Here is a 24,973-nt window from a genome sequence, read left to right as displayed (position 1 = left end):
TGCCAGGGAAGCCTGACTACTCCAGTTTCTGAAACTAATTTAGATTTTATTATTTTGATCTCACAGATTCTCATCAGAAACACAAGACCCAGATCACAAAACATGCAATATTTTTTTTATTTGAGAAACTCCTTTAACTCCAACTATACATGACAGTGATTTACACACAAACTGATTACATGGTCAGTCTAAAGTTGTAATTTCAAGTATGGATTATGTACAAGTCTACTTTTTCAAACAGGGAATGGAGAAGAGAAGGGGCATATGACCAAGGCAAAGCATAGGCAAGGAATGTGATGGAAAGGGACAAAGGAAGTACTAACAAAAGACAAATATTCTGTTGATCTACCTCTAGTTGGTAGGAAGCCATATCCATGATTTAAAGATGGCCACTGTGAGTTTGCAGCGTGCTAAGCTGGCTAACTAAATCAGCAGGAAACTAGTCATTTTTTTAATCGATAAATTTTAATTGATAAATCTTCTGGTTTTTAATCAGATACCAGCCACAGCCAGTACAAGGGAAGAGGCCAGAGGAGACAATCCCTTCCTGCACTGAGTTAGGTCAGCTCATTTGCCTTGTAAAAATCTCCCCTTTCAGCTGCTGGAGATGAATGGTAGGAAAGATGTGGAAAACTTTTATCAACTCAAAACTACCCACGCAGAACATACATGCACATACAAAAACACTTATGCACAGTCTATTTGACATAGAGACATTTCAGGATATGAAAAGAGGTCTACATTCCTGTTGTCAGGGGGGAGGCAGAGTACCACTTGTTCCACATCTCTCATTCTAGTTGAGCAGTCAAAGAAGAATTTTTTCACTGTGAGGGTGGTGAGACACTGGAACAGGTTGCCCAGAGAAGCTGTGGATGCCCCTTCCCTGGAGGTGCTCAAGGCCAGGCTGGATGGGGCTTTGAGCAACCTGGTCTGGTGGGAGGTGTCCCTGCCCATGGCAGGGTGGGTGGGAACTAGATGATCCCTTCCAACTCAAACCATTCTATTATTCTATTTTAAGCCCAGGTTCATAACAGGAGCTTAGGTGCACACATACTGGTTTTCTAGCCATAACTAGACATGTGTCTTAACAGAAAAACAGTTGATAAAAGCACCAAAGGTGAGAATTGATTAATTGGATCCCAAGTGCATTTTTCCTCCTAACCTGTCTGTTCTTTTAAGACAGGTTACTACTAAAAACAACAATAAAAAAATATCAATAGCTAACTGTGTGTTCTTGTTCCTGGTAGATGCAGAAGAAATTTGCCTGCTGGAGCAGACAGGAATAAAAAATGCTTTTAAAATTGCAATTTTCCCCTTCCACTTTCCTAGCTTTTGCTAGCTAAATTAGTAGCAGTGGAAGGACTCATGCACCAGATGCACACAAATTTACTTTTTCAGAAGATCCTTCAGCCAGATTTGTTTGTTTATTTTACCTCGGGCTATTTTTTTTCCTTTCTTCTTTTCTTCTAAGCTAGGACCCTAACTCACGTTGTAAACTAAGCAGTAACCCATAGCACTAATTCTACTGAACTAGTGAACACAGCAAGGCAGGAAAGGACACTCTCCACCCAGTTCCACCCTTATAGCATGGCACATACATTGTTACCTCACCAAGCTGACCTCACGGTGATTTTTATCCCTTGAACAAGCTTCCCAGTTGTGCTGTGGAAACAGATCATCTACCAGCGCACCCTAATTAAAGCTACGAGCAATCGAGATTTATTCTGTGTCAGACATCGACACATAAAATCACTTGGCAAAGAAGGGCTGACAGTAGCAAAGGCCACAGGGGGTGTTGCTTTGAATTACAAAAGCTTTTACCCAGAGAGCGAGATTTACAATGAAGGTTTCTCTGCCTGAGAAAGGCTTCTCATGCCAGCAGCCAGCCCTGCACAGCTTTAAAAGCCTGCCTCTTACCCCCATGAATTTCTTTCTTGCATGGGATGCAAGAATTCAACCTCCAGAGTGGTACCCATGGTGGGGCTCCTAGTTTCCTGGGTGTGCAGGGGAAAGTCCTAGTACCTGGCAGATTGTGCAGTCCCTGCTGTGCTGAACAAGGCAGGAAGAGAGTCGTGGCCAGGCAGGGAGACCAGGGGTGTTCATCTTCACTGGAAAGCAGAACCTATGGCTGGTAGCTCTATGACAACCTCTTTTCTTATTCCCATATATTTCTTCCCCTTGTTACATACAGTCATATATCTCAACTGTTACTTCAGGGTCAATCCAAATTCTAACTTAATCATACTTAAAAGAAAACATGCAAGCATTCCTGAAGGGCTCCACACTGTACATACCATTCTCTCTCTTTATTTCCCCTCCCCAAAAGCAAAGAGGCAAGCTTTTCAGCAAGCTCTGACTAAAGGATTTGGGTTATTTCAGATTAAAAAAGAATTAACCTCAACATCTAGAACCTTTCAAAAAACAACAATAAAACAATAAAACCAGAAAAACATCAAAAAAACCCCACCACCTTGTCAGCAGCTATCTCCCTAGTTACAACAAAAAACCTATTAGCATGGAAATTCTTACAGGGTTTGAAATCTAGAGGATAATAATAATAATATACATAATAATACACATAATTGACATAGGAGGAAAAGGCAATCTGTATGGGGGTAGATTTTGTGTCTGGCCACTCAGAGGAAGCCCCTTCCCCATCTAACAGTCCAAAAATGGAAGGTTAATGGGAAAGAGCAGCCTGTTTTTCCCTCTCCAATTACAATGTCAATCACATTCTTGAGTTTCCACATAATAAAGACTTTTATTTATATAAAAGCAATGAGATGCAAAACAACTTCACAACTCCTACAAAAGTGAAGTATAAGCAAAAATATCAATTATGACTTGTACTCACAACTTTACAAAAGCATTTATCAGTTACACTGACTGCATAACTGCAGTTATAACAATCTCTTGCAAATATACGAAGCCTACTGCATATTGTCATATTTTATTTTGTCATCAGCGTAAATCCTTGTGACTCATTACCTTTTTTCTAAGGTATTTTCTAAAGCAACACTAGAATACAGATACCAACAGAAAAGACAGATGTGTTAAAATATTATCAACATATTTCAAAATTATTAGAAAGACATTATTTACTGTGTTATCCCTTGGCTCTACTGCTGTAACTATATTGCTGTTTATAAACTGAAAAGTTTTTAAGCCTTAATTCAAAAAGTTGATTTACTGTATTGGCTTGTACTGTATCGGTCACATTTGCAGAATCCAAACTACTGAGCCATCTGCACCACAACTGCTTTCCAGGCTTTGTCTTTGTCAAATTCCTTTAAGGTATTATTGGAAACCTAAAAGCAAACACATTTCAGACAAATGGAAACATGAAACAATGCTATTGGTTAAAAACTGAATTTCAAGCAAATAAATACCTGAGAGAAGCCAGAAGAATGTGAACATGAATAGTTACAGTCTGAACTACTGAAATATTCTATACATTGCAAATTATATAGTTTTGTATCTTGTATAGTATATATTTATGATATAAATTGTATAATATATGAGACATTTGGGTGGAAGAAACTTGGCCAAATTCCTATTTTAAACACGTTACTTAGGCTATTTGTTCAAGATTTCTCCCAAAATATGAAAGCCCTAGCATCTAAATCTCTAAACCCAAAGCCAGAAGTAGCCTCCTAAATTGCAACTGAAGCAAGATATATCTACACACATGCAAGCAAACTAAGGTCTTGCCTAAGAACACAGGCTTCTGAGAAGCCAAAGGGACCTACAGCTTCACCTGTAACATTATTCATGTGTTTAAATTCTGAAAAGAAAGCAGAAAGGTGTTGCTTTTCTGGACAAAGTGCTCTTTTCAGCATTTAACTTGCACCCAGTTTCTCAGTGACTCACAAACTAAGCATACTTGTGTAAATAAACCCCTGAATAGATCTGTTTAGCCATGCCATGACCTATGCTCCAACATGTGACTTGCAGCAGTAGAAGTGCAGCTGGGCTTCATCTTTTTTCAGGACACAGATCCAGAAAATAAGTAACCTATGCCGAATGCCCTCGGCAGCCCGAGGGGACATAAATCCAGAGCTTCCACTTTCCATTACCAGTTGGTATAATGACTTGTCTGAATTTCAGTACCTGCTCCCAGTGTTTTCTATCCATGGCTATTGCAATGCAGATGGTCTTTCTAGAGCAGGGTCTGAATCCAGCACTCTGTCTTTCTAGTGCTGAGCCATGCAATAAGCATCCAGTTAACATGAGTTACTCTCTCCTAGTTTTAAAGGATAAAGTGCTTTGCACTGTACAGCAGAGGTGAGAGAAGTCTAAGGGCTACAGTGCTGCGCTAGGAGATGGATGTAGTTAACCTATGCAGGCTGAAGAAAGCTGGGTTTCCCCAGTCCCTGAAATAGCACTTTACCATGAATGAGTATATGGAAAGTGGTAGCAGTAATAATGCCACCATTATGCTCTAAAAAAAGTATGTGCCAAATCTGCATCTGAACGTATTGCTTGAACTTTAAACTGCAGGAGGGAAATGGAGGGAAATCCCAATTCTGATCTTTATCACCGACTTTGGTAGTGTAGTTAGGACACGGAGAGACCTGGGATTCCAGGCACTCTCCTCTGCACACTATTTCATACTGCACAACACAGGTAGACACTCACTCAGCTTGCCCACTGTTGTTCCTATGCTCCAGGTTCTTAACTCTTCCCATTCACATTTTAGGGAACTTAAGAGAATTAACTCAGCTTAGTAAATTCACTCCCCCACAGCAGGCCTTAGAAAGGTACAACTATATTGAGTACTCTCTTTCCATAGCCCAAAACTTTTGCTCATGCTGAAAGGGTTAAATCCATTCCTTTCTTAATAGATAGCTGTCTCATTATCAGAACATGGTAATGCAAGGCCCACTATCTTTTCTCTAACATCATTCTGACATACAAATAGCAATTATGGATCTGCTACCTGTGGAGCAGGACAGTAGGACTATCATTTTATCTTAGCACAATGATGAACCTCACTGTAACTGGGAGCCCAGACTACAAACGGGAACAAAAGGGGGCTTTAACCTTACAACTGGTTTTCTTTTAACAGGACTTGACACAGATTTACAGATATTGTGTCTGCCATGCCACAGTTACCATTAAACCAGCAAAACATTATCTCTGGATTACAAAATTCACCAGCGTATTAACAACTTTACAGAGCAGCTTTTAATTGTATTCTGAATTACGTAACACAAAACATTATCAAAAATGTATTTTTAAATACAGATTTTTCAATGGTATGTGAACAGATACATACCTCTGTTGTTCTGTATTCCTGTTTCTTAACCTGTGATGCTGTCCAAGATGAATCATGTAGTTTCATTTTTGTCTTGTAATTTACACACTGTATTACTGTCCCAATAGTAAGACATGCCTGAATTAGCAGCATCAACATCAGAAGCAACAGGAGTACATCATAAGATTGCTGAAAAGAGAGACATTAAGTATGTTGTTAACTACCTGAATAAAATATTTCCTGCCATTCCCACCCCTTGAGATTTGTATCTAGATTTCATTTTTTAACCCAAATTATAATTTACAGTTTATTTCAGCATGAAGCTTCAGTTAAAATTTGAATGCCTGAGTTTGCTCAAAGTAGAACAGATCCATAATTTTTAACAAAATATTAATTTGCTAAATGATCTTTTCCTCTAGAAATAGAACAGAATTGAGGAAATCACCCTCTAAAACACAGAGGCTCTGACCCGAGCAATGTTGCAGCTATGCCCAGGCCTGGCCTTCTGCCTTGCTGGCTCTGACCTTGCCCTGCTGACTTGAATTCCTGGCTGACCTTGGTTCTGCCTCACTACTGTGGACCTGCCTGGCAATCACTGAACTATTGCCTGAACCTGGTTACCACGGCCAGACCTGCCTTGTTTTGGGGTTATTTTTGGGTACTGTAGGACTGTACCCCTTGCCAATGTCACTGTCCTTGTCTGCCCTGCTGTCACCTTCTGCTCATCGTTCGCTCCCATTTGCAGCCCACTCTTGCCACATCCAGACACAGAGCAGTATAAGAATGTAAGAAATACTCTGCAGGGTCACACCAACTGTCCAGACAGTCCAGTCTTCTGTCTCCAACACAACAGGAAAAGCTACTTAAGCAACAGGAGAAGCTACTTAAAGTGAGCATGTAAACTGTGGCCACTTCCTGACGTCCAACAACATACTATGCTCCTCCAGTATCAAAACAGGATCACATACTCAAAAGCTGGTTTTCCAGTCCCTAAGTCTCAGTTTATTAATTTTTTTCCCTCTCTTCTTCTAAAATTACAAGACTACTTAAGGACTAGTGGGTACTAAGAATCAAGACGCTTATTGACACTATTTTAATCCCCATAAATGGTTCTTTGAACATCACCATGGATTGCAAAACACTTTGACAGTAAAGCTGCAGAAAGCTCTTCAGCAATGCAGTGGTAACACTTCATATTGAAATGCTTTAAGTTTTGCAAACTTTTTTTCTTCTCTGCCCCAATCCACGCTTTGAATGAATCCAGGTGTAAGTTTATAATCCCAACATGTCACCTGTTGGTAGACATCCTAAGAAACAGAAAAATGTATTCTTCAAGTAAACCTAGAATCTTTAATTTATGTACTACAAATTTACAAAAACCTTAAAAAGTCCAGCATATTACATATTATTTTTAGTGATTCTTTACAATAACATACCATTCTTTTAAAACTGTAATTCTGGGGTGGCAACAGATTCAACAAAATTGTATCTTTAGTCACATAAGAGTTTTTGAATCATTTCTATAACATTTTATTCAACCTTTATAATGCAGTACCTTGTCTTCTTATACTTCCTAATTCACTCTTGTGTTGCTACTGTAATAGGTAGATGCTAATTTTTCAATTGCATAAAAATACATACTTTAACAGCAGGTGGATAACTTTTAAAGATGTCAACAACTTGCATGATACTGAAGGATAAGTATGCAGAAGCTGTGAACAACAAAGGAGAGGTAACACTGCTAATGGCAATCAGGACCTCAACCTAGAAAATAAGAAAATAAATGTTAAATAAGAATTAAAAAAAAGTTAACACTTTGATTTGTGAGCTGTATCTCCTTGAAGTATAATAAAAGTGTGTAAGATTACACATATGAGACAAATAAAGAGCCATCTACATTGCATGGAGACACAGAAGCAAGCTTTGAATAAATTAAGTTTCCCAGCCTCAACCCTGTTGTTTTGCAATTCATTTTCCATTTAATATGGATGATGAGGTTTTTGTTTGATTTTAAAAGTGCCTTTCATATGCAGATAGGGGAAGCAATACCCAATTTATAGAGCAAGTACAGAAGTATCATTTATTCTTCAGTTTGTATGAAATAATGAGAATTAACAGCAGATATTGCAGACTTACAACCTAAAATAACCATGCAAATAAATCTGAGTGCAAATTTATTTCAATACAATAGCAGCCAAGTTTTCATTCAAATATCATCCTACAGGATCAAATTCTCACTTCAGTTGTGGTCATGCATCATTACTGGCTTAAATATTGTTGCATGACTATAACTTAGAACAGATGTTTCAAGGAGGCTTAATTGCACATCTGGGACAGTTAAGGAATAAATGCATTCTATTGACTATTCTTAATCCTTGCTGTCAGTTGTGCAGATGAGGAATTTGTTTAAAATGGGCTCTAGGTCCAGTGCAGCCTGCACACCTAATTTTCTTCTTTCAGAAACTACCGCTCACAATAAAAGGAGACAGGATGGGAAGGACCTCAGCTCGGGAGCATCAAAGTAGTTCTGGGTATACCATATGAGGTGTGTTGTTTCCCTATTATAGTAATATCCATTCCCAAGGAACCAGTACAAAAAAAAAACCAAAAAAACCCAAAAAAAACCCAAAAAACCCAAACAGCAAACAGGAAACAGTCCTTTGAATTCTTTTCTAGAATTGGTGGAATTAAGTCGCCAAAGGACCTACTGGATTTCTTGTCAGGAATATTGGTTTAAACTCGTGCTACATGTTTCTATGATGTTTTGTTGAAATAACTAAAAACAAGTGAGAAAGTATCAGTAGCATCCACTATCACAGGCAGGCTTTCTTAGCATTACTCCACTCTTATGACAAAATCCAGGAATTTTACACACTTACCAGACATTTACTGGGATATTCAGCAGCTACGTGACTTGCAATAGCACTTGGAAAGCACTAAACAAAAAAGTGTAAGAAAATAAATAGTTATCTAGTTGAAAATTATACAAGTTACAATTGAGTTACCGTGATTCCAACTAGTCTAATTTCCTGAAAAGGCTGTATAGACTTATTATATTGTATTAGGAATCAATTACTCAAATGGAGATAAAGCTCATCTTCATTTAATTAGAATTTAATGAGTATCGTGTCTTAAACCCACACGTACAAACCTGATACTTCTATATAAAAACCTAATGAATTTTACTGAACTTTGTGAATTCTGAAAGTTGAAAAACTTGTTTATGATCTTTTTCCACTTCATACTGAGGGATTTTCCAGACATAGTAGCCATATATAAATCTAATGTTCATTGTTTTCTTTCTCAACAGGTTTGATTCATGGGTAGCACAGCATCCTTCGTGAATCCACTGCTCCGAGCTGCAGGCTGTTATTAGTGACAAGGGCTACCAATCAGCCTCAGGCTTTTAGGACAGTTGAGGTTGACAGGCTAAAGATGATTTTCTAAGGATTCTACCACGCTAAAACTAAACTCAACTTTTTAGTTTGCAGCCTGAAATATTCTAATACCTAGGACTTGTTTGACAAAACACTTCACTTCTAATAGCCTTGTTTTATTACTCATTTCCATTTTACTGAACTGAGGACTGAAAACGTACCAGAACATAAGAAACAAAGTAAATAAAATAGAACAATCATATTGCATAAATATATTAAGTATATTGAAGCGCTCATTTATTTACTAAGCAGCAATTGCCAATTAGTATTAGGGCCAAAAAAACTCCAGTAGGGTGAGGAAAAATAAAATAAATGGAAAAAAAAAATCAAAGACACTGTTTTAAGAGTACCTTCATTCTGCACTACTTACAGCAACTAAGATCCAAAAGAACGTTACTGAAAGATATGGACCTGACACTAGAACATCCATATTCAAAGCAATTATTCCACCAAACACTGATGAAATTCCAATAATCACCTCGATTACCTAAAACAAAGAAGAACACACAAATTATTAACAGTGCATTTGAACACCAAATTTCTTATTTGCATATAGAAAGGAACCCACTGGAAGGAAAAAAAATGCATTTATGCTATTAGCTATGCATTAAGTCAATGTTTTTCAGACCTTAAACACAGCAAAACTCAAGCTGGCTTAAGTGAAAAAAAGATTAGCTTCATTATACATATTTAGGCTCTCATTTATTAGCTCCATTGAACAACAGTTCAGTTTACACTATTTTATCCTGAAGTCATTAAGTAGTTTCCTTCCTATTATACACGGCAGTTATCATTTATCTTGCAATATTTTAAAAGGAAAAAATTTAAGCTATATTTCTCATTTCTGTCTATTATTTCAGCTCTTACCTACACTGATCTCTTCCTGGCTTTACAGAAGCTTAACACTTACAAAGATGAACGAACAAATTGATTTAATGAAAGAAAACAAAGATTTTCTTACTGAGTACGACTTCAGAATTCGAGTCGGAAAACTGACATTGCTCAAAACGATGGTACTGTCATATGCAGTATTCTAGAGGAGAATAAAAAGTCATGATCAAAAAATACAGAAAGCAATACATTGCTTTCTAATAACATGTACAACTGTTACAGATCTTAACAGCAGCATACAATGTCTGGTTGGCCCATCAGAGCTGACAGTGAGACATCAGTGTTCACCAATGTCAGACCACATCAATCACATTAAAAACAAATGAAGTATTTCCTGATTAGCTGCTATACGATCACTGTTCAAAAATGAAATATGGTCACCTTGTCTCCCCTTTCCAACTTGAAAACACACACTTTCTTCCCAAGCCTTCAGATTTTACTGATATGGATAAACAGTAACTGCTTTATCTAGCAAGCAATACAAACACAAAATGGCACAGCACATTTGCTTCATTATTAACTACAAGAAGTACTGTTGTAGAAAAACGAGGGTGGGATTTGGGAGAGCACTTGTACCTAGAAAATTTTATCTATGGCCCCAAATCCTGAAGCCAATATTCATTGTCCAGATACCACCAAAATGGCATACATGATGAATACTTTCTCCACCTCAGGCTTCAGAAAGGCATTGCTTGCATACATACAAGTCACAGTATTCCAATGTTTCAGACATCACTAAGTTTTGTTCTACAAACCAGAAATAAAATATTTGCCATGCCTGTTCATAAGATACTCAAGCAACCCTGTCCTGAAAAGTTTCAACAGGTTATTTTGCAGAGGGCCCGTTGCACTCTTTGAGATAGAAGAGGCTATTACTCTTTAGTATGGTACTTTATTATTCAAATCTAGTTTTACCATGGAACCTAGTTTCACTAGAACAGGTTGCCCAGAGTGGTGGTAGATGCCCCATCCCTGGAAACATTCAAGGTCAGGCTGGACTGGGCTCTGAGTAACCTGGTCTAGTAGAATTTGTCCCTGCTTATTGCAGGGCAGGCTGGATTAGATGACCTTTAAAGGTTCCTGCCAAAGGTCCCTATTCTATGACTCTATGTAATATGAAATTACATACTGGAGTCACCAGTAACTTGTCAATGTATGCAATACATGAAAAATCCATTACTTTTTAACACCAAAAAAAAGACATTTTTAATCATTTAGGGTACCTACTTTCTTTCTCGTACAGCAGTCTTCAGTAGACCTAGCTGAAATAATCACAGTAGTTGCCATGAAGATTTCCAGCAGAATAAGTAGAATCAAGTTGAAATTTATCTGTCAGTAAAATCCCAGACATAAATAAGTTACATTTTCCATGTGAAAAATACAGGAGGGGACTGGATCTACCAGGATCCAGCAGTTCATCTATTTTTGGTGACATTTGGACATATCTATTATGTCTATTAATTAGATACTTTGTTAAATGTTTTCTTGGCTCTTGATGAATTTCTAGGGCAACATTTAGCTGTTGACATAACAGTCTTGGTGTCTAACCTAAGAAAAAAACCCATTTATTTCATTTATGGGAATATTCTGTCTGAAGATTTTATCACTGTCTTCCAAAAGAGCACTTAAGGACAAGGGGGTGATTGCTGGCCACATTTGCATTTTGAAGGACCTCCCATGTGAAACCAGAACACTGCAGCAGATCATGGAAGATTGATAGGAACAGAAAGAGGACAAACAAGAGCAAGCCTGACTAGCTCAGGGGTTAAGAGTTGACCTGGGAGTCAGGAAGGAGGTCCACAGGCTCCCAGCCCTTATGCTGCAATCCAAATGGTGTGATACAATGTGTAATGCTGAATGAAAACACAATCCCAAGAACTGGGCCAAGAATCCTAGCTCTGTGCTCTACCTCGTGCTAGCAGAGCAAGGATAAAGACTATTCATGATTTCACAACTCTTACAGGTCAAACAGACTACATTACTGTGCAAAAACATAGATGCCACCATTCCTCCTGCCACTGCTCATCTTCCAGAGATGAATATGTCAATGAATGCTTGATGTTTCTCTTTGGTTGCTTATTATGCCATGAAAAGAGGTAGGTATCTACTCTACACGGGCTGAGTAGTTTTCTAGAGGCATGCAAGTTCGACAGAATGGTTCTCCATCTCTTGCCTTCAAAAGCACCATGTTTTTCCCCTGGCAGTCCGAGAAAACACTTGCGGGTTAGGTCAGGCCATTTGGCAAAGGAACAGAATTATATTATTCCCTCATGTCAGACCTGCTTTGTAGATGATCAAATCTGTTTTTCTCTGCCACGTATCTTGCAGCACACGTCTTTTGAAAAAGATCATAAGTGGCAGATTAGAGAGGCTTTTCTGGGTACTGAAATTCATCCTTCTTGGGAAATGATAATTGGAACTATGTGCCCTGCAGAACACAACAGACTGTACAGTTGAACTAGAGCCACAAACAGCAATAAAAGTCATAGTGGCAAGCTTCTAGGGAAAGTGCTAGCATGAAGAATAAAGCCATTATTTGGCAAAAGAAGAGGTGTCAAACATGTGGCCTGCAGAACAATTTAATCCAGCCTGCAAATTCCTGTGATTTGGACATGATTTGACATGTAGTGCTGGTACTGATGTGAGAGGGTGGGAGGGTGGGAGGGCAAGGCCACACTATACAGTGCAGAGCCAAGTAGACGTACAAGCTTGAGCCCAGAAGCACTATAACTAAACTGGACTAGCTCATATAGTGCTAGCTATAAGAAGTAAACAACATAAATTGAAAAAGTAACACCAAGTACGTTAGATTTTCAAATTTAACTTTTATCTTTCTGGTATTTTTTCTGATATGAGATGTCTAGAATATCAGATAGAGCCTTCCACTCATGAAATTTGTTCAACACCCTTAGACCAATTTAAAAATATCTCAGCTCCAGTTCTGGAATTTAGGTGAGTTTGCTGGTTTTATTTTTTAAACAGAAATATAGTTAAAGCTAGAAGTAAGTATCTTTTTATACCACCTGTAACAATGGGAAATTCAATGTTAGATCTCTAAGCACTACAGAAAATTATCTCTACAACTACCACTAGACATAAAATCTACCACCAGACGCAGAGAACCAAGTAAACTGTGTCCCTAATCCTCTTCCATGACTAAGGACCATGCAAGTGCATCTGGGTAGAAAGCAATAGATTAGCACAAGCTTAATCCAATGTGCTCTGAACCTGCAACAGGTGTTAAAGCCATAGTTCACTGAAACTGTATGAAAGGGCTGAATTAATGTCAAGATTAAATAATTTGAAGTTCAATATAGTTGCTTACATGCGTATTTTTAACTCAGTTTAAGATATCCTACAGATGTTTCAAGATATCTGCACAGGTCTGACAAATAATGACAAAGGACCTAAAGGAGACTGATGCACTCCTGGATCAGTGGCTGGAGCAAGGCAGCTCAAGCCAGCCCAGACCTAATGGAGATACATGCTTATGGTCAGGCAACCCAGTCAAGCACCTACACTCCAGTTTCTGTGTGCATCTGTGCTGTCTAGGCTTCCACTACTGTCAGTGGAGACCTAGTCTATACAGACAAGAGAGGGAACCCCAAAAGCTATTGGGCCAACTGGTAACTAGAAGTGGGGTTCAATTATACTGGCTGCTGGTGCCATTTGAAATACTCAAGCATATTGAATGTGCCTACATGAATGGGATGTATGACAGAGGACTGATGGGAGATTCTCACCCATCCAGAGTAGAAGCAGAAGTCGGGCAGAATATTTCACAGCACATTTAAAATAAGAGATGCTTAAGTTCGGGCCATGGAATCCTGCCTTAGCCATCTACACTGAGGCAAACAAGATTGTACTGTGGGGTCCCAGTGACTGGATCATCTCTACTATAATGGAGGTACAGACACTCAACTCACAAGGAGGCAATAAATGTATCTACTCAGTTTGGAGCTAATCTAAGTCCTGTTCAACATCTGAACCCTTTCAGTTACAACTGGCCCAAGGTTTTACTCATTTTTGTCCATCAGGCTTCTTGCTCTGAGAGCTGGGAAGGAACAGAGTGGCAGCAGGGGTAGTTTGCATCTTTTACAGATCACATTCTTTGTGTGGATTGTAAACTAACTACTGAACTGCACATCACTGGAGTGGTGTCACACAGTCACAGTCTAGGACATGGCTTGTATCTTGCATCCATTTATCTATTTAAAGTAATTTTGTGGAGTTATCCATCAACATGAGTAACACTAATGAAGGACCCGGATCCTTTATGGGAGGGGAAGGGGGAGTGTTCAATATTAATTGTCTTAATTGGACAAACTTACCCTTTTTTATGAGCCTAACTGCTTTTAAACTACTGGCGGTGATTTCACATCAGACCTACTATTATTTTCTTGTGCAGTTTCCCATGGAGAGAGAAAATAAATATGATGATGAAAGAACAGTTAAAGAGATGGGATTCAACATTTTCTTTGTACCACATGGGTAATGGAAAATCGCTGGCAGTGAGCTGCCAAACAGCGAGACTGTCTCACTGAAACAGTATCCTTCAAAGAGGAGAGTAAGTCAGTACTGTGAATAACTCTTAAGACAAAAAGCTTCAAAAAAGCTTCAGAGTCAGTTTTGCACACACAGTTATCCTGATTTATCTTTATTCAGTGATCAACAACACAGTATGGACATGCAATAGGCAAGCGAAAAGAATTAAAACCACATAACCGAGAATGTCTTGTGGATATTATTGTAGACAACTAACATTTGACAAAGCGAGAATTTCCCTTGTTACACATTTAATGTTTGTCACTTATACTTTTCCAGACTTTTGTCCACTTATACTATTCCAATACTTTATATATTTCCAGGCTAATATAATCTCTTTTTTCAAATAGTTTGATCTGCCTTGAAAATATGAAAGCTGTTAATATTTAATAATAGAAAATGCAAATTTTTATGCAATCTAAAAACTACTCACTTCAAAAGTATGTAACTAAAGTTAAAATCTTACACACATGGCCAGCTCAAAGCTTCTCAAGAGCATAAACGAAATTAGTTTTGTCACACTGGGTCTTGTGACAACTATTTATTGTGGTGACTAAATGAGTCCCTTGGGCTCACCTTTCTTGGGCAGACATCGCCCTCCACTGTCCCAGCCACACTGTGATCCCATCTACCAGGGGAAGGAAGCTCAAAGGGTCTGCTAGTCTCCAGTCACACTTCTCTGCTGTTTTCTCTCAGAATGCTTGGACTGGTTTCTAATATTAGAACTCTCTACCAAGAAAGGAAGGGAAAAGGAAAAAGCAGTACCCCCATGTCTTGTACATAATTCATTCAGCCCCAACAGCCTAAGACACTTGAGGGGGGAAAATGCATGAGGGAACTGCTACACTAGCAATAAACTGTGCAAAGAATCACAGAATCTTTATGTTTGGAAGGGACCTTTGAGATCATCGAGTCCAACAACAAAAAAAGCTCAAAAAACATCCCAAAAAAATCCCACAAACAGACACAACTCAACAATCTCGGGCACTAGAGCATGCACTGAAGTGCCACGTCTACACATTTCTTAAGTACCTCCAGGGATAGTGACTCCGCCACCTCCCTGGGCAGGCTGTTCCAGTGCCTGACCACCCTCTCAGTAAAGTAATTCTTCCTAATATTTAATCTAAACCTCTCCTGCTGCAACTTCAGACCATTTCCTCTAGTCCTGTCATTATTCCCTTGGGAGAGTAAGCCAACACCCACCTCTCTACAACCTCCTTTCAGGCAGTTGTAGAGAGCAATGAGGTCTCCCCTCAGCCTTGTCCTGTCCAAACTAAACATGCCCAGTTCCCTCAGCCTCTCCTCGTATGACTTGTTCTCTAGACCCCTCACCAGCTTGGTGGCTCTCCTCTGGACACGCTCCAGCACTTCAACGTCCTTCCTGTAGTGAGGGGCCCAGAACTGAACACAGTACTCGAGGTACCAGTGCCGAGTACAGAGGCACAATGACTTCCCTACTCCTGCTGGCCACACTATTCCTGATACAGGCCAGGATGCTGTTGGCCTTCTTGGCCACCTGGGCACACTGCTGGCTCATGTTAAGTCGGCTGTCAACCAACACCCCCAGGTCCTTTTCTGCTGGGCAGGTTTCCAGCCACTCTTCCCCAAGCCTGTAGCGTTGCCTGGGGCTGTTGAGACTGAAATGCAGGACCCGGCACTTGGCCTTATTAAGCCTCATCCCATTGGCCTTGGTCCATTAATCCAACCTGTCCAGGTCTCTGTAGAGCCTTCGAACCCTCAAGCAGATCAACACTCCCACCTAGTTTGGCATCATCTGTGAATTTACTGAGGGTGCACACAATCCCCTCATCCAGATCATCAATAAAGATATGAAACAGGACTGGCCCCAAAACTGAGCCCTGAGGGACACCACTGGTGACCGGCCGCCAACAAAATTTCACCCCATTAATCACAACTTTCTGGCCACAGCTGTCCAGCCAACATTTTACCCAGTGAAGAGTACACTTGTCTATGCCATGATTCGCCAGCTTCTCCAGGATAACACCGTGGGGGACGGTGTCAAAAGCCTTACCAAAGTCCACAGGCTTCCCTGCATCAAGAAGGTGGGTCACATGATCATAGAAAGAGATCAAGTTGGGTAAGCAGGGCCTCCCTTTCATAAACCCATGCTGGCTGGCCCTGATCTCTTGCCTGCCCTGCACTAGCTGTGAGAGCTCTCCCAAGATGATCCTCTCCATGATCTTTCCCAGTACCGAGGTCAGGCTGACAGGCCTATAGTTCCCCAGATCATCCTTCCGGCCCTTCTTGTATATGGGCGCCATGTTGGCCACCTTCCAGTCATCATCTAGTACCTCTCCTGTTGATCAGGACTGTTGATAGATCACAGGAGAGGTACCAGACGACTGGAGGGTGGCCGGTCCAACAGACCAGCATAAACTGTCCTGAGATACACACAGAACCCAGTGGCCATGACACTGTCCCATCAAACACAGGGCAAAACTGTCCCCCTCTAAAACTACTATTACTTTAATTCAAATCTCCACAGCTCTGACTGACTGCAATACTCCATCATCTCTCTGAAAATTGGGCCAGACGAACAGAAACATGAAGCTAGACTTAGTTACCTAATACAAAAAGAAACTTTGAAAGTATTGGCCTGATATACTGCACTTTCTGATGGGACATAAACATGGTTAATTTAAAAGTTCAGTATCTGTGAAATCTAGAGCTAACCAGATGTTATTCAAATAGCACAGATAATTCCAAAGCAAACTATAGTCTCTGCACTATTTTTGTATTAGAAGTCTTTTATTACTAACACTAACTCAGATCTGCTATATTACTACAGGGAGCCATTATTACTGCTGAGCTCTTAATATCAAAACAGCTGATATGACAGTGGGTGAAGAACTGAACACAAGAGCAGTCATTAACCTTCATACGAAATGTATGGAGTAGTTGTATTGTGTACTCCTGTTCTATGATAGCCTGCTATGAATATTCATCAATGGATAATATCAGTTGCTATGTTATTTACTAATACTTGTAAGATTCTTATTAGTATAGAGGTCCCAGAACATTTTACCATAGCAAAAAAACCAAAACCCAGCCTGTAGTTCTAATGTTTGGCTCAGACTACCAAAGACAGATGTTAAAAGGTTGTGACTCAAAAGGTTGTGACTCAAAAAAACTTTTCCCTGTATTAAATATGTATGATTCAAATGATGCAACTGCTGCATTCTCTTTGTTGATGATGTATAAGAAAAATGTTAACCAAAAGTTTATTTCCTGGTAGCCTCACAAGCAAAACTATCCATTAAAGAAGAACCAGGAAAGGATTATACTTAATCTGGTGATGAAATCTCCTAGAAGTAGCACTGTTTGAGACACCTCATTTCAGTACAATTCAACCTTAAAAATTGGCTAATCTACAGATGAGATACTAATTAATTTTCAATTTTCTATTCTGACTCTACTCTTTAAAAAAAAAAACAAACAAAAACCAACAAACAAACTCACAAAACTTGCTACAGTCAACAGAAAAATCAACAGTTAGTTGATCAAACTGGATGACATTTGAAGACCCAATTCATGTTTTTGAACTTTGAATATAAGACAGGAAAGTCATTTCCATATTAACCTCCTCTAAGTTAGCTGTACCATGCATCTTCTAGCCATATTAGTTTCCATCTTTGACGTAAATTTTCCAGTCTTGTCTGACTCAGAAAAGCAAAGTTACTGCTTGGTGATCTCTCCTCAAAGACTAAGTAGGAATACTGGGGTATTTACAGTAACATAATTACATGTGATTTCCACCCACCTCACTCCCCTCCTCTTTTTTTTAACAAAGATAAATGTAGCATTAATTAGTAATTCTTTTAGTAACTTACATTTATAGCTGATGGATTGAGGACAAGTTTGCATCCAAACCAAATTAAACACGTTGTTGTAACAGCAAATGTAGAGACAAACAGAATCTGAAAATTTGGTATCTGAAAAACATTTTCAGAATGAGTTTCTTTCTCATTTTAATCACAGGGGAAAAAAAAATTGTCAGTAAAATCTTATACTTACCACATTAATTTTATTCCTTGCTATAGCAAAGCTCACAACTGCTGAAGGAATACACTGGGAAAATTAAAAGAGAAGACTAGTGGGATATTCTGCACAAATAATTTTATATATATTTCTGTACATGTAATTTATTTGGTCTTAATTCATATTTCAGTTAGCTTAGACAAATAGGAAATCAGAAACTCTGAGGAAAGTCAGTCACTTTTGTCTGAGATCATTAATTACAATCTGAAGATTACAAGAGGTTTAAACATTCCTTGCATATCCTGCAGTTTTGACTAGCTACCCAGCACTGTGTGATGAGTAAAGGAAAGAAAGAAAGTCTTTCATGAGGCATTTCACGCCTTTGTTAGTTTAAATTAACTCTAGAAGGCCTGAGATCCTTCAGCACGAAATGAAAAACACTGCTTCTCCCAAACTGGGCCTCCACGTTCTTTCCAACAGACAAAGTCATGGTTGTGTAAGCTAAAATTTGGCCAGTCTCAACACAGCTCTGAAGAACTTTGTAAAAACTGATCTTTTGAGTCAAATTACACTGTAAGAATTGTGCTGGGATCTCAAATATATTCACTAGGAACTGTGTTGCTATACTTCAGGGCAGAGCTAAATGGAAAAATCATACATAAGTGAAAGTTTCACAAAGTAATTTCTTTATGCTTCAACTGTTCCCCACCCCATTACAGATCCACAAATACATAATGTTACAACATACTAATAATCAAAATAAAAATATACTCCACTAAAATTGTTAAAAATGTTGCCATGTTAAATAATGAATCATGTAACAAATGCTGCATTTCTTTACTAATTATCTTTTCACACATCTGAGCACTGATGGCTTAACAATGGAACCACTATAACTAGATTAATAGCGACATTTAAAATTCTTGGCAGCACTTCCTTAACACCTAAATGACCTGTATTTAACATAATTAAAACATCCTTTTTATTGTGGATACCCGAGAGTCTCTAGAAGACTTTGTAACTATGTTTAGGCAACTCAATCCTACTACTAGTCTGGAGAGCAAGTCAGCTGGTGCTAAATGAGACACTTGGTGGTCAGCTGGCTGTACAGCTCTCCAGGCTCTTCCAACTATATTGATGCCATTATCTGCAGTAGGAGCTATAACACCCTGATCACACACAGACACCCAAATCTTTACCCACAGCAAGGTATTCAAACCTGATGTGATAACCTTCTGCACCTACCAGATCTTTGGAAATTCTGACTAAACACAGAGAGACAAGATTTGGGGCAGAAAAAGAGAAATCTCAGTAACTAGCAGTAATGTTACAGAGAATAACACATCAGTGAAGACATTAACTTCAAAAACTGCTTCAACCTTATTCTAACGCCTCTGGCAGAAAAATAAGTGACAACTCATTCACAGAGCAACTCCTGGGACTTGTTCGTTTAAAGTAAAGCATTAGTCTTGCACCTGACAACACAAACAGGCAAGTCAAGTTGCAAAAATAACAATGACAGAACAGAATCCTGAAATGAACAAGTACATCAGATTCATCTTATGCACACAGATCTAACGTGTATACATTAAGCACATACAATACAGTAAAACAAATATAAGTCCCTAAAAATACAGTAAAAAATACTGAACTTTGGAAAGCATCAGACATCCTTAACGCATATTTTACTAATAAAGTAATGATATTCAAGAAAACTTTCTAGTCTGCTTCAGTACGTGGCAAAATACATGGAAAAAGTAATACTTTGAAATAAATACGATCTGGAATACATTCTGATAGCATTTAGCTAGGAAATTGCCCAAATACTTAATGCAAATTTTCTTAAAATCAAGTACAGAAAAATTGTTCATGCAGATAACTACTGTATTCCAGTGGTGAGCTGGTTAACAAAAATGGTAGCACAAACCAGTTGTCTTTATGAAAACCCACTTAATGAACTGTTATATATACTTAAATTTTCCATGAAAAAAGTTAACAGTAAAAAGACCGACAGAATATAAAGACAACAAACCCACAAAAACTATTTGCTACTGATTTTGCTGTCAAACAGCCACAGCAAATAATTAAGAATGCTTACTGAACCTGCTGCACAACGTAAATAATCCATTTCAGATGGAAAAATATTTCCCAGATATAGTGAAAAGCCAGAAGTAATAAGGAGGCAAGTCTGCAAAGCAACAAATAAGATAAATTAATATGAATAAAACTATTTTTTGAAAAGCAACAAGTCAGATAGAAATCAGAAATTTCTTTCAAATTAGGCTACTGATGAACATTTAATAATTCAGTCTTTGTATGAATAATTTTGAAGCAAAATATCAAAACACACTGAGTTCTGAAGAAGATGTTTTGCTGGTTACCAAGACTCACTACTGAACAATACCATTTGAAACAACACAGTTTGAATCAAGCACTGTGCCCTGACTTGGCAAATAACTAATAAAATGCTCAGAAGGTAATTGCAGTGTTCAGTGGTAAAAATGTTTCAGAAACCACAACTAAGCCTCTACTTTGCATTCTCTGCTTGACTCCACCAACATTCATTATGCATATGGGCAGCGGGGCAATTACCAACCAGAACACAGTAACAAAAATAATATTAGGATATACTGACAAAGACTTTTCCACCTATCCCTGGCTCCCTCCAAACTCTCTTCCTGCTTTGGTCCAATAGCACACCTATAAGTGTTCAACTCTTTCCTTGCTAATTATTCTCTTTATTTCATAATTATCAGTTACACTCTCAGCAATAGTGTACTCTATTGACATTTTTTCTTTTTCTTTGTCATTTCTCAAAGTAGGCATTTCTTTGAAGGGGCTGGGATAGCTGAGAGACAGCATGGCTCTTTTGTTTTATTTGGGCATTTTTTTTTAATGTTACAAAATTAGGGGATGTTTAAAAAGTCCTTGCCAAAAAATTAACAGAAAATAAGGATAGCATATATGTGGTTTTAGGCACACACACTCAGAATTCTGGCAGACTGGAAGAACACTACAGAATGTAACTTTAAATTGTGGTTGAAGCATATTGAATTGTTCCTGCACAAGAACAGTCCATCCCAGCAGCCACTCTGATGTCACTGCTCCCTGAAGCAGACGTTCTGTGCACAATGACTTCTGTTGCCCAGTGTACAGACTCTCCTTTCTGGACACCATCTTTCAGAAGTGTTTAGAGAGAAGAACCACTATAGTACTTGGGAGAAAAATCTAACAGGAAACTACTGCATAAGTTTATTAATAAAATTGCATTTATGTTTATCCATAAAATTCATGATTCTTGGTAATACTACTTCAGCAAATGATCATTAAACACTAGTATCTCAAATCATTCACAACAACTCAGTAAAAAGGAAAAATCTAATTAAAGGCAGTTGTCCTTTTTGACAATTAAGTTTGAGAAAATTTAATGCAAAGAAAGCCAGCTCTTCTTTTGCTCTCTTTTTATGTAACAGTACACCTGAAAGGAAATCCAAGTTTTACAGGTTGTGAGAAAGAAAAAAATGTTCAGCCGTTTCCATGAAAATAAGGCAATACTTTTATTCACTGTGCAAAAATAAGTAATTACCATTACCATAGCTCTTAACAAAAATTACTCTTCAAAACACAAGAGCAAACAGAAAAAGAAAAGATCAAATTCTAATTGCTATAATGAACTTTCATCAACTTGGCTCAGAACACAAGCATATGATGTACATGCATGATCAATGTCCTATGACTCTAGCAGTGACACAAAAATTCAAATCACTGACATTCACATAAAAACCAGATGTATATACCTCACTACATGAAGATTCTACTAAATAACTACATGACTACTGAATCCTGAAAGATGAAAGTGGCACATAAGTACTATATATCATTTTCAATGCCAAAATGTTATCATGGCAAATAAAGTATTTTTAACAGTTAAAAATATGCTAAGAGAATGCTGATGATCAGGATACTTTACGTCCTTTCCCAAAAGGCAGTACTTATACACACATATGGGTTGATATTTACCACTACCACACTTACTCTGTTTATGCAATGTGACAAATATTAAAGACAAAAATCAGCCTTCATATAGCATCTTTGATTAGTGTAGACTTATCCAAAGAATATCATTGTCACTTAAGTGTTACATTCTAAATTTGCTAAATATGTTCCTTTCTCTACAAATATTTATATTCAATACTATCAGTGATGAAACTGTGAGTCCCCAAACGACATGAAACAGAACAGATTACTGGGCACTGAGACCTCACCTACACTTTCAAATTTTATATTGTTTAAAGTACTTACTCCCATCAGCAAAGAAAAGATCCATGTTCTGTAACTAAAGCAAGGATGCAGCCTCTTTGATAGCTGAAGGTCACTGGATTTGATATCTGGTATATAATTTCCATTCTCTTGTTTTCCACGCTCCAAAGTTGGCATCCTGTCATAGCTAAATTCTTCTCTGTAACCTTCCTCCCTGGTCATAACACTTCACAACGGCGATTAAATAATAATAGTAACAAAAATTATGCAGAAAGATCAAAAATACAATTTAGTTCCTTCACATACTCAGATCAGTGCTCAACTAGTTTTTTGTCTATTTAAGATAAAATCAATAAAAGCTATTTTTAGTAATGAGCTGCATTTACATTTCAAAATATGTAAGCATTCTAACAACTTACTGGCATACTGTAAGTAAATTATATCCTATAGCCACATTTCATAACAATACCATATAAACACCAAGAAAATGCAAGTTTATGTATCTATGATACCTCAACAGACCTTTATTTTAAGATCTAATAATCATTTTTGGAAGTGTTTAGTTTCAGGGTAACTCTATAACCAAAGCTTTTTGCTTTCTTCTTCTTTTTTTTGAACTCTAGGTCAGAAAAGATATTTAAACATGTTTAGATATTAACTTCCATTTGATTTTAACACTTCTTATCAGGTATCTAAAATGACAGACTTCACTGTGAGTGCGATGAACTCATATACTCACAATAACTCACCTACAGTAAACTTTTTCTAATTTACGCAGTATCAACCATTTTTCTTGTTCACTTTGCCCTTTTTATGTTCACCTCACTGCTTACCAGTCTGTTCAAGTACCTTGAGTAGTATCTTACATTAGAATTAAGTTACTGCAGATTTTTCAACAGTTAAAAATCTTCATGCTTACCTTCAACTGAAAAGTTAACTGTCAGTTTAGAACAGTCTTGTGAACACAGCTGCCTGTACACTTTGTGATATTCTCACCGTTCAGTGAGTCATGCCGTCTTTGAAAAGTTCTCCCTTACACTTTGGCTTTCAACAACATCTATTCAGATATGGAACAAAAGCACAGCAAAAACTTCAGTTAAGCCAGGGAACAGGAAAATGCCTCCTGAATTTTAATTAACAGAACACACTAGAAAATGACTGTACTACATTCTCATAGAGCTGCTTCCAAATCAGACCAACAAATTAAAAAAGTTTCAAGTCTCTTTTATTTGAGTACTACCCCTTACTTGGCATCTTAAATAAAATCTTCCTCATAGTTCACCACTTTTAGTTATTATAATAGCGAGTGATAACATTGTTCAACAATCTAGTTCTTTTTCCAAAAGAGCAAAAACTACTTACAACGCAGTATTCTTGAACTACAGATAAAAATTCAAGTATTCAAGTATCCCAAAAAGTTGGGAAGTTCAAAAGTTAGAGGTTAGAAATCTATCTAGGGTATTATCCTCACTGCAGAATTTTTCTTTATCGTTTTCTATTAACCCTAGTTTTCTAGAGTGTTCAAATAAGCACTGCACACTTCACACACTTCAGTTATGCTGACATTCATACTTACAGAAAACCATGATGTCTCAAGAACAATTTTTAAACCTAGCAGGCAGCAGTGACATGCAATGCCCAGCGCACATTGGATCCAGTCCTCCTGCTTATTAAGCAATGAAAAAAAAGAAAAAGAATGCTTTTATCTTGAAGATGTTGGCACCTTGACAGCTGCAGCAATGACAGGGTCTTTTGTGTAAACTTTAAACACTGTTGTAACCAAGACACAATTAAATCTTCAGTACTCTGAAGGGCATCACCTTTAAAGTATGCTAGAAAAACTTTAAAACAGTGCTACTTCTCAATTTGTATGGAATGTAGATTTCGCTCTTCTCATAATCTCAGCCAATACCGAAAGAATATTAAAATGTTACCGTTGTTTTAATAGATTAAAACATGGAAATTAATACACCCTACACAGCATTAGACACAGCTGTAAACTGTGTTAGAAAAAGGGGAAAAAAAGACTGTGTAGCCAAGCAGAACTGTCTTAAGTAACCAAGCCCTTCTGTTCCTCTGTTCCCAGGAGAAATACCATGCAAATATTTCCATTATCTGTAACTTTTAAAAGACTATGGTTTAATGGAAAATAGGTAATACTTACTTCATATTGTTTTCAATGAATGCTAGGTACTGGCTTGCTCCAACATAAATCACCATAGATGCAAAACAGGATCATATTTTATCCCTTTTGACCAATTTAGGGAGATCAACTTATTTTTTTACACAAAGCTGGTGAGATATTCAGATATTTACTTGATCTAATCCCTTTGAATAAAAACAATTCATAAAGTCCTGTGCCACTACTACGCCTATAGCGGATACTAGGTCACTTGCTAGGGCTATGCCATGCAAGCATCCCCCACAGTAACCACAAAAGACAAAAACCAGATTGACAACTATAACTGATCTGCCAAAGGACAGTATGATAAAAAGGAACATGAACTTGTCATAGTCCTATTTTTGTATCAGTAATGAATAAAAAAGCATTCTGTCCTGGAACAGTTTCCCTAGCCCTGAACCC

General features: G+C 37.9%; 1 protein-coding gene across 2 annotated transcripts; it reads right to left on the bottom strand.

Moving 5' to 3' along the window:
- Nucleotides 1-93: 93 nt before the first annotated feature.
- Nucleotides 94-24,028, bottom strand: MLC1 (megalencephalic leukoencephalopathy with subcortical cysts 1). Of its 2 annotated transcripts, XM_014964308.1 has the most exons (13): nt 23,966-24,028; nt 23,309-23,446; nt 22,432-22,615; nt 20,228-20,317; nt 18,166-18,219; nt 17,982-18,083; nt 10,813-10,914; nt 9,656-9,727; nt 9,065-9,181; nt 8,137-8,193; nt 6,899-7,021; nt 5,279-5,446; nt 94-3,308 (listed from the first exon to the last, which is right to left on the bottom strand). In XM_014964308.1, exons 3-13 carry the CDS (start codon nt 22,609-22,611, stop codon nt 3,234-3,236), a joined length of 1,140 nt encoding a protein of 379 aa, XP_014819794.1. In that variant the 5' UTR covers nt 22,612-22,615; nt 23,309-23,446; nt 23,966-24,028; the 3' UTR covers nt 94-3,233. The 2 variants fall into 2 exon arrangements, with proteins under 2 accessions (XP_014819794.1, XP_014819795.1); XM_014964309.1 differs by lacking the exons at nt 23,309-23,446; nt 23,966-24,028 and adding an exon at nt 23,139-23,223.
- Between the last annotated feature and the right edge of the window lie 945 nt (nt 24,029-24,973).

This window comes from Calidris pugnax, unplaced genomic scaffold (genome assembly GCF_001431845.1).
Source record: "Calidris pugnax isolate Ruff unplaced genomic scaffold, ASM143184v1 scaffold44, whole genome shotgun sequence".
In the NCBI taxonomy this organism is placed as follows: Eukaryota; Metazoa; Chordata; class Aves; order Charadriiformes; family Scolopacidae; genus Calidris; species Calidris pugnax.
This window is presented reverse-complemented; position numbering and strand designations above follow the sequence as displayed.